We start from the raw sequence: 11,342 nt of genomic DNA on the forward strand, positions 1-11,342 counted from the left end.
CCAAAATTGTTATTGAAAGAAAACCATTCTAAGATATACAAAATAGTAAATAACACACAAAAACTAAAAAAAAGGTAAAGCATGTGTGCAAAAAATAAATAACAAAAAAAAATACAAAAAAAGTAAACCATGTGTGCAAAATAATAAATAACACAAAAAAATAAAAATAACTAGACTATGTTTGCACAATCAAAGAAGGCTGATTTCGAACTCATGTCCCAGCTAAACATGGATCCCAAATAAAATCACTCTTATCAAGACAACATCCTGTCAACTTCAAGTTTTATGTTAAGAGTTACAAAACTATTGTTATATATATAAAAACAGAAATGAAAATTTTGTGTCATCAAAGTTTTTAATTATACTAATTAGGCAATTAGTATATGTTGGAAGTGGCAAAATAGTGAAAGGTGATAATAAAAAATTAGTTCAGCAAAAGAATGGGCAACACCCACAATTGGATCAGTTACTTAAATAATAGGTTAGATGATATGTAATATGTTAACATGTATACATATTTATTTACCCCCTTTGATATCATATATAAGTCAACTGTATTGTATCTTGGGCTTTTGCATTGGTGTCAGCCCAAAACTTTGTAGCACATTTATCATGTAAATCATCCCATTCTAAGCTCTAACAAGAGCTGCACAAAACCTGTGTTGGGCCCGAAGCGAACCGAGCCCAATCAAATCATGTCAAAGCAAGTCAAAATCAGTTTGAAACAATAAGTTTTGTGTTTAAAAAATAATCTTTCCACAACCACCGGTTATAGATAAAATTAATGAGTTTCGTGGCTTTCATCCATCATGACAGGACTGCATGATTAAAGTTACTTGAGTTTCAAATGGTTTATTATTATTATTATTATTATTATTATTATTATTATTATTATGAAAAATATATACAAGAAGTAATTATTGTATGAAATTGAATGATGGATCCATTAGAGAATATATTATTGTTCTTAGAGGACGAATAGATTTATGAAGTGATAGGCGCGTTTTTAGGCGGTATATATCTTCTTCTTCTTCAAATAAAGAGGATTCATAATGGGACGTTTGTGGGCATTGAAAGGGCCTTTATGCGTTTCACGTTGTTCATTATAAATAATTTGGTTATGAAAAATAAACGTAAAAGGTAATATTGATGTGAAAAAATAAAGATTTTTGTAATGAGAGAACCATTAGAAAAGAATTTAGTGTTTTTGAAGTATGAATGGATTTCTGAATTGAGAAACACTTATATGACATGCAGACACTTTCTATGAAGACATTCTAAATAGATTAAACTTGAGACTATCATCTCAAAAGTAAAATAATAGTATATCAAACAATTAAAACCAAATCACATTAATAAGTATTATTATTCTCCTACACGCCATGGTTACACCCTCGTAACTGCGCAAAGGGATAAGGAAAGCTGAACTCTAACATGTGACTACTTAACCTTGCCACACCGCAATGCATTTTGAGGTATGTCATATTCGGTAAACAGGCTCTTCTCGTTGTTCCAAACTCTAGCATATAACTGCTGTCCCAAATACTGTCGTGGCCAGTTTGCGGATCTCAGATTCCACATACCCTTGTTGTCCAATGATACTAATATCACGCTCCAAGACTTTGGGTAAACCTGCAAATCATCAAATAGGATCAATAGAAGATTGATTACAAAAACAGCAGTTTGTTTAATGTTGTAAGAGCGTATATATCGGACGTTTTGGTTTTAGAAAACCATTCAGTTTCGGGGTTTTATATGGGTCCAGTCTCGGTTACCTGGACTGTGTATCGTGATGTAGCGTCGTTCAGATTGTAGAACTTTTTCCTCAATGTTGAATTCCATTGGCCACCACCAAAACTACATGTTACATGATCATAATATTAAGTAGTTCAATTAAATTTCTTATTTTTTTTTTATTAAAAGAGATAGGTTGGTTACCCGACGCTCCAGAAATCATAACCATCAAGATGCCATGACTGAACCGAGTTTTCATTATTCTGGAAGACAATTTCAACAAAATCATGAAGAGCGAAACCCAATACTGATGTGCCTAGAACGGCAGGGCCGGCAGGGGGGCTGGGTTTGATGGAGTTCACTTTGAATACTCCAGGAATGTTGAAGTAGTCCGCAAGCTTCAATGGGGTAGTTGGGTTAACATAAGAGACTTTGTTCACAGCATACCGAAGCTTCCCGTCAATATTAGCTTTTGAGTTAGCAAGCACAACTGTTCTAGTTATTGGAATTGTCCCATAGTGAAATGAACCTTGAGGGTTGGGCCTTGCTGCATTTGCTGTCAAGTTCCATCTACAAAGAACACGATATATAAGGGCAGATTCGGGAAGTAAAATATTTAAGCTAAGCGGTAATTAACAAGTTACCTGATTGTTCTAGCTTGCTTCATTGGCCAGTGAACTTGATAAGTTGGTGCAATGGGCAATGGCAATGAAGCTTTGGCTTTAGAACCAGCATAATGAAGGATCCCAGTAGCAGTAAGAACCGGTTTTGTGAATCGGGTTGAAGCAACAATGTAATAATCTTTTGGTGGCGAGTGTAGGGTGACCAAGAAAGACACGGATTGACCAACATGAAGGTCAAATGATTCATAGGATTCATGTAAAGTATGAGCTCCTTCTACTTCAACCAATATCATAGTATGACCTTGGATCCTAAAGTTGATTGAAGTTGTCAAAGCCACTGTAGGGGTATGGTACTAAACCCGGCTTACGACCTTAATTTATTATGTCTGGCTTATTTTATTATATGGACTAATACAATATTATTGGGCTGAGGGGGTTTTGTGGAGGTAACCCTAACTGGGCTAGGCTCATTAGGGTACCATGATGGTGGCCATGAGGCTCCCTATATAAGGAGGTCTCCACCTCCTTATTAAGGGTTGTTGTTCTCAATAAGAGCCACCACCATAACCATTTTTGTGTCTGTAAACAAGAGATCCTCGAGATTTCTTAGCAATCACCTCCACACCCCCAAAAAACCATTGCAGATCTCAAGCTACCGGAGAAGAAGATCAAGTCGTGGTTCGTTCATCTCGAAGACCGGGGAACATCGTCATGGATCAGGTCAGATTCATTTCGTGCTTCTTCATTGGCGCCATCCGTGGGACGGTAACGAACCACACCTCAATCTTCCCCGTTTCATGTCCAGATCTGTGTTTCTAGAGTGACGGAGGTTAGATCTGGGTCTAATTCCTTCAGATCTGATTCCGTTTGAACAACAGTTACGTTCGATATTCTTGTTTGTCTCTCTAGATCTGCGTTCATACGCAATGGGTGCCGGATCCAGATCTGATTTTTCAGTGTTCAATGCTGGAATAAGTTCTAGATCTATAGTCACAAAGCAAAAATTGGGTGTAAAAAAGGAATACACAGGTACAACTCTTTTTGCAGTGGGTACCATCATATTTGCATATCTTTGACTCATGTGGAAAGACATCTTCTAGGAGAATGACAGGCTGTGTACAGCCTCAAAATAATAGCCATCAATATTATCCCATTTTGGGGTTTCAAATAAATTATACCCTTCGCCATGCATGCGCGCTCAACTCCCGCCATGCATGCGCGCTCAACTCTCCGCCAGGCATGTGCACGCAACCCTTCGCCATGCATGCGCGCTCAACTCCCGCCATGCATGCGCGCTCAACTCCCGCCATGCATACGCGCTCAACTCCCCGCCATAGCGGGTTGCATGCGCGCTCCCGGCGATTACTCTCCGCCACAGCGGGTTGCATGCGCGCTCCCGGCGATTACTCTCCGCCATAGCTCCCGCATGTCAACTTCAATCAACCGCGGATCAAAATCGCTCCCCGCGGATCAACTATAATCTCATGCGGGTCATTTTTTGCTTCCACGTTGCGAATGAAGCTTTATGAACACTAAGGGTCAACTTCTGCTTCCGCAAGCAAAGTTCCCGCAAGGCACAATCAAAGCCTCGGGTCAACTTCTGCTTCCGCAAGCAAAGTTCCCGCGTGGCGTTATCAAAGCCTCAAGGGTCAACTTCTGCTTCCGCAAGCAAAGTTCCCGGGTGGCGTTATCAAAGCCTCAAGGGTCAACTTTAGCTTCCGCAATCAACTTCTGCTTCCGCAAGCAAAGTTCCCGCAAGGCACAATCAAAGCCTCAAGGGTCAACTTCTGCTTCCGCAAGCAAAGTTCCCGCAAGGCACAATCAAAGCCTCAAGGGTCAACTTCTGCTTCCGCAAGCAAAGTTCCCGCGTGGCGTTATCAAAGCCTTAAGGGTCAACTTTAGCTTCCGCAATCAACTTCTGCTTCCGCAAGCAAAGTTCCCGCAAGGCACAATCAAAGCCTCAAGGGTCAACTTCTGCTTCCGCAAGCAAAGTTCCCGCGTGGCGTTATCAAAGCCTTAAGGGTCAACTTTAGCTTCTGCAAGCAAAGTTCCTGCAAGGCACAATCAAAGCCTCAAGGGTCAACTTCTGCTTCCGCAAGCAAAGTTCCCGCGTGGCGTTATCAAAGCCTTAAGGGTCAACTTTAGCTTCCGCAATCAACTTTTGCTCAAGGAACTCACCTATTTTGCCTTCTTTAGTTTACAAACATATGTTGGGTGATCTTTGCTTTCAAACCCCAATGGTTGATTCATATAAATAACGTGATCGAGATCCCCGTATAAAAACGCATTGCTTACGTCCATTTGCCACAAACATCACCTCTTACTCGTTGCAATTGCTAGTAATACTCGAATAGTAGTTAACTTTGCCACCGGACTGAACGTATCTTCATAATCCAACCCATATTGTTGAGTAAACCCCCGAGCAACCAATCGTGCTTTAAACCTCTCTACAGATCCGTCAGCTTTTCTCTTCAATTTGTACACCCACTTGCAAGAAACCAGTGTTACATCCTAAGGTTTGGACACCAATTCCCAAGTTTGATTCTTTACAAGTGCAGACATTTCTTCCTTCATTGCTTGCTTCCATTATTCTTTGCTAAAGGCTTCTTCAAAGGTTTCGGGTTCAAGTAACCTGTCTTCAATAATAGCAACATTAGCATTTGCATATCGAGGGTTAGGTTTTCTTACACGTTGTGACCGTCTTGGCTGCAAATCTGATTGGCCACGCTCTTCATCATTCTAGTTGTCGTTTGATGTATCGTTGATCTCAACCAGCTCAGATTCTGATTCCGCAGCCTCATCAAACCCCAATTGCACTTTTGACACTTCTAGGTCTTCTTTTAACCGTAGTGTATCAGGTAATACTTGGCAATCGTCAGACCACCAGGAAGAATTTTCATCAAAGATTATATGTCTAGACACGTATATCCTTCCCGTGTTAGGATCGCAACAACGCCATCCTTTTCTTTCAGCATCATACCCAACGAACACACACCGTACCGCCTTTTTATCTAACTTATGGTGGAGATGACTTGGTACAAACACGTAACATACAGAACCGAACACCCTAAGATAGCTGACATTTGGCTTTGTACCTGTTAACTTTTCATATGGCGAAGTATAATTCATACCTTCAGATGGTAATTTATTTATGATAAACACGACCGTTCGCATGGCCTCTGCCCAAAACCTTCCAGGCATATTTTTACCATGAATTAAACTTCTTGTGACTTCACCCAGATGTCGATTCTTGCGCTCAGACACTCCGTTTTGTTGAGGAGTATTTGAGCACGTTAACTGTCGCCAGATTCGTTTCTCTTTCAGGTAATTACTGAAATCAGTGGCGAGGTATTGACCCCCATTATCAGACCTCATACACTGAACCTTCTTACCCGTTAGGGTTTCTGCATCAGCTTCAAACTCTTTGAATTTTGCAAATACCTCTGATTTTTCCTTTAAAAAATAAACCCACACATATCAAGAAAAGTCATCAATGAATGTTACCATATACTTCATACCTTGAATCGAAGGTTGTTTAACATGGCCAAAGACATCGGAATGAATCAGATCTAGAACCTCATTCGCCTTAAACTTCGATTCTTTTGGAAACGGTTGCTCCCTTGCCTTACCGAACTGACAACCTGGACATACAATTTCTTTATTAACTTGAAATTTGGGTAACCCATCTACTAGGTTTCGATCAGACATTAAGCCCAATTTGTCAATGCCCACATGGCCCAAACGTTGATGCCACATATCTTCACCATGATTTCCTTTTACCCTGCCAACATACGCTGACGATGCTGATAAAACATAGACTGTATCATTCTTGTGCCCCTCAAGAATTGGCGTAGAGGAGGTCTCAAATTCCTTATAAATCTTCACACTTTTAGGTCCAAAAAGAACATAGTGACCTGATTCTGTTATTTGAGGAACAGAAAGCAGGTTCTTCTTCATCCCATCAACATGGTACACGTTCTTTAAAGTCAGGCCTCGTCTCCGATCTCCCGGAGGAAAGCTTACATCACCAATGGAGTCGATAGAATGTTTGGAATTATCAGCTAGAACCACAACCCGGCTGCCTCCGTATATTTTGGGATACTTAATTTTCCTCTGTCTCCCGTCATATGATTCGAACAGCCTGAATAAACGATCCAATCATCCAAACGATTGTCTCGATGTTCGTTGGTGGCCGTAAATGCAAACACCTCTTCTGTTTGAGCTACTAACGCCTCGACATCCCAGCCTTCTTCGTTATGTGCAGTAGCTACATTACCTTCCTCAACCGGTTCGGTATCGCAATACTTTGCCATGTGGCCACGCATTCCACATTTATAGTGTCACACCCCACTTTAGGGCCTAGGCGTGTGACCACAAGTTGGTACCTGTTTTGTAAATAAATCAGAGTTGCAGGTTTTATTTCAGCGGAAGTCTTTAATAAAATATTATTACTTTGATAACTTATTAAAAACTCGGGTTTAATTACCCGTTTGATATTTCAAATACATTTCTTTGGAAAACATAACTTTTTTATAATATTTCCAAATAAAATATCTGAGCCACCAGATAGCATCTAATGACTATAACTCCAATCTTCTATTCCTTCTTGCTTGTCTGTTCTAACCTTTCTTGTTTCCCTGTAACATGGGTTGGGAAAATACGTCAGCACAAAGCTGGTGAATAACGCTGACTCTAAAATCTCTTTTCAATACCTTTGTGACGCCAACAATAATACCTTTGTGACTACTCATTAGGCACCCAACTAAATTGGGATCAAATTACCCTAAGTACCATGTACAATTAATTATATACACAATATCATTTCTCTGAACAGTCTCGTAGACCTTCAGAGGCATGTTGATGATATGCATGGCCTCGGAGAAATGCCGAGTCACCATGTATGTTTGGGTCCAGACACATGTATACTCTTAATCAGAGTGTCCGTTTCTTATTATTGTACACAAAGTTTTTAAGGATTCGTAAATCCTATGCAAACATTCAGACTCATTATAAAAGGTTTGGGGCGTATTCACCTTTTCAGTTTATAATCAGTTTCTGATACTGATTCCTGTTTTCTGATTCTTCTTCTTGTTTTGTTACTTCGGACCTATAGTACGAGAATAACATTTTATATAAATAACTAGATCAACGATCTAGCTTTAGACTTTTAGTCTTTTCCGTATAGCTTTAACCTTGATAAAATCATTTGTTTATATTCAAAACATTTGGACCTTTAGTCCTTTTTATTCATTTTCCAATATGTTCGTTTCTTCTTTAGGAAGAAATATCTATACAAAGTTTCTTCTTCAAAAAGAAACATTCATTTCATAATTATAATCTCTTTTGTTGTATTTCTTAGTCATAAAGAAATACTATTTTGACTACAACCTTTGCTTAAGAAAAGTTATATTATTCTTAATCGTAATCAAGGTTCGGGCTATACCCTCGACTATGGTCTAAGCCATTTATAATAATAAAATAATAACTTAGGCATAACCCCTTACCTCGCACGGGTATTTGGAGTTAGATATTCCTAAGTTTATACGGGCAGCACTTCTACTCTTTACACACGCTTATCAAGGCGTTCTTGATCCACCTTCCTTGGCACGCAAATCGAGGCGGTGTCGCCTTTTAAAGCCGATTTTGAGTCCCATCGCGTACCGCGATGGGCTCCTTTCCTGACTCCGTCGCGTACCGCGACCGACATAGATTCTGCGATCTTGCCACGTGTCGCCACGTGGCCTGCCACGTGTCGCCACGTGGTCTGACACGTTCTGCCACGTGTCCTGGTCTGCTGCCACGTGTCCTGGTCTGCTGCCACGTGTCACCAGAGTGTGACATGTGTCTCTGAGTCATCATGGTCCATCGCGTACCGCGATGGCCATCTTCTTGGACTCATCGCGTACCGCGATGGGTTCTTAGATATTATTTGTCGTTTTAAGTCCCATGTCTTTTGTAGCTTGTCTCTTATGGTCTAGTTCTTGTTATCCAAAAATACTAAGGCGGCTCTTGGCGATGCGAGCTTGAAAAGTGCAAAGTGCGCCATCAAAGCGCCACATTGCGCCCAACGCCCTTCGCCTTCGCCATCGCCATCGCCATCGCCATCGTCCTCGTCCTCACCCGAGCCTGTGCACGTGTGCGTCGGGTGCTACGCACCCTCCGCTAGGACCACTTGGTGCGTGATATTCATAAAAGAATATAACTATGAAAATTCTATCTATTATAAAGAGCTTCCATTTTTTTACCACTTCCAATGTGGGATGGATACCTTGGTGAAATGTTTTCACTTTCTTACATCTTCCAATGTGGGATGAAATTTATTTCATAACTTAGGAAATACTTTTATTTCCTTATTTTAATTATATTTCCTTATTTAATATTTTCTCATTACTTATCTTGAGATTATTTTTGATCCCTCAACTTTCCTAAGTTGTCAAATTTGGATCGAAATTTTGGGGTTGTTACATTCTCCCCACCTTAGAATGAATCACGTCCTCGAGATTCGTTGTGAATGGTTCTTGCTTTTTGATTGTTAATTAGATTCTATCTAATCTTGTCCTTGTTGTTATAATCTGTATGTAGAATGACTAGGGTCTTTATTTTGTTGCTGACTCACATCTTTGAATGATGTAACCCGTCAATAATTCATAATATCATTAGTAAATATAAATTGCTAAACACAGTGATCAGTTGTGTTTAACTATTTACCTTACCGTTTGTATTCTAAACATTTACCGATGTTAACTACATTGTTGTTTGGATTCAGTCTGTCGAATCTAATCCACTAAGTTGTTTGTTTAGATTCAGTCTATCGAATCCATTCTATCCTTGATCTTTGATCAATGACATTCTTTATATTCTAACAGTATCCTTGTACTTTGTCACATTTGCTATACTTAGCAATTGTATTTTCTTGAATATCTTCGAGTTCTTCTTCTTTGACTTTTTGATCAACCTTTCTAGGTAGTATAATATTCCATCAGTCGTATTTCTTTGAACGAATTCTTTTCGATAATATAATGTCCTTGCATATTTAAATATTTTCTAACGTTTGGTATATCATCCTCCTAGATGATAAATTTTCTCAACGTCTTCCTTGTTCTAAGTTTCGGATGAACCTTTTAATATTTGAACCTCTTGACTGTTCTCTAGAGGTAACGAATATAAGTATTCTTGTGTATTAACACGATCTATATGCTAATATTTCATTTATAACTTAGGGAATTAAATACCCTTCTTTGATTACAAAACTTCTCGTTTAAGAACGAGTTACAATTAATATACAAAAGTTAGCTAGCCTATCTTGACATTTCCTTGATGTGATCTTGTCATTCATTAATCTTGACTAGCTTTTCTTTTCGGGCATTCAGTCTTAAAGTGACCCGTTTCTCCACATATAAAACATACTCATAGCTTCTTACGACATTCTTCTACTGTGTGTCCTGCTCTCTTGCAGTATGCACAATTATTCGTATTTTCTAGTCGACACTTTCCAGTATGTTTCTTTCCACAAGTTGGGAGTACTTTCTTCTTTTCCTAACTTCTCGGAATCTTTTGGTTTCTTAGTCTTTTTATCTTTTATGTTTTCTTTTTCTTGGTTCCTTATCATACTATTGATTAGGTATCTGGCTAATTACATAGCCGAATCAACTGTTTCTGGCATATGGGATCGTACCATGTCTATTATTTCTCTTGGTAGTCCATATATGTAACGAGTTACTTTATTATATTCCGGAGTTACTAGATGTGGAACCAGTCGGCAGTATTCTAGGAATTTAGTATTATATTCCCTAAGATTTGTGCCAACAACCTTGTGATTCCATAACTCAGTTTGAATTTGATCCATTTCATGAGTTGGGCAAAATTTCTTTAATATTAGACTTTTGAATGTTTGCCAACTTAAGTTATACATCACTTCTCTCTCTTTGCTCATCAACAGAGCATTCCACCACTCATGCGCCTCTCCTTTAAACATTAAGGCGGAATACCGAATCTTCTCTTCATCAGTACACTTACTTGTTATCACTATTGTTTCCATCTCCTCAAGCCACCTCATGGTTGTGATGGCTCCTTTATCTCCGTAAAACTCCTTTGGTCCATAATACTTGAAGTTTTTGAACGAGCATCCACCGATTTTGAGTTTCTTTTGTTTCTTTGGGTTATCGTTATCAGCTGTAGAGCTATCATAAGCCTTTTCCTTTCTTGAAAGAACAGATTTACTTCGACTCCTTTTGTTAGATTTTGGTCGACTTTGACTCGTAGAAAAGTCCTTCATAGCTTCCTTAATCATCTTTTGAATTTCTTCTTTATATTGGGCAGGTATTTCATTATCATTATCTTTATTCTTAATGTTTTCTTCATTCACAGTTTTCTTGGGAGGACTGTTGTGAGAGTTTGCACTTTCTTCTCTTGACATACTACAATAAAATTTTAAAAGATAAGTCTAATATTCGGAGAATTCAAAACATATCTTTTATTCATCTTATTATAATTACAAGAGTGCATATTATTTGTTACAATTATACTCTCTACATTTACTAAGGTTCTATTTCTTCCAGCGGATGACTAATTTCTTAATTTTGCTATCTTTCTTGATATTAGTCTCCTTTTCTTTTTCTTCTACTTCCATCTCCATTTCTTTTATCGTTTCTTCATTTTGAGTGCAAGTATGGTAAGAATCTTGAGTTGCCGGAAAATATTCATGCTCTCGAATATATTCTTCCGGATAATTCATTACTTCGTTTTCCTTTGGCATCATTGGTTTCTTGGATCTACTTGATCCTGCTCCATATGTTTTATGTTTTGGAATTATCTGAGCTAACGGAATGTCAGACTCAAATGAATCCGAATCTTCCTCCATTGTTGTTTGGTATGAGTTTTCATCGCTAGATATAGGAATTGGGAGAAAATACGTTCCCATAAATCCTTTTCCTTTACCAGATCGAAGCTTAACGGATTCTTCGCTAGATTGACGATCGGACATCT

The 11,342-nt window shown here is 38.7% G+C and overlaps 1 protein-coding gene across 1 annotated transcript; it reads right to left on the bottom strand.

The window, feature by feature from the left end:
• Positions 1-1,328: 1,328 nt before the first annotated feature.
• LOC143601340 (L-ascorbate oxidase homolog) lies at positions 1,329-2,653 on the bottom strand. Its single transcript, XM_077078778.1, has 4 exons — positions 2,379-2,653; positions 1,939-2,304; positions 1,776-1,857; positions 1,329-1,632 (listed from the first exon to the last, which is right to left on the bottom strand). Exons 1-4 carry the CDS (start codon positions 2,648-2,650, stop codon positions 1,441-1,443), a joined length of 912 nt encoding a protein of 303 aa, XP_076934893.1. The 5' UTR covers positions 2,651-2,653; the 3' UTR covers positions 1,329-1,440.
• Positions 2,654-11,342: the final 8,689 nt, after the last annotated feature.

This window comes from Bidens hawaiensis, unplaced genomic scaffold, assembly GCF_021521415.1.
Source record: "Bidens hawaiensis isolate Kalapana, Puna unplaced genomic scaffold, B.hawaiensis_p1.1 tig00056093_1, whole genome shotgun sequence".
NCBI classification, from domain to species: Eukaryota; Viridiplantae; Streptophyta; class Magnoliopsida; order Asterales; family Asteraceae; genus Bidens; species Bidens hawaiensis.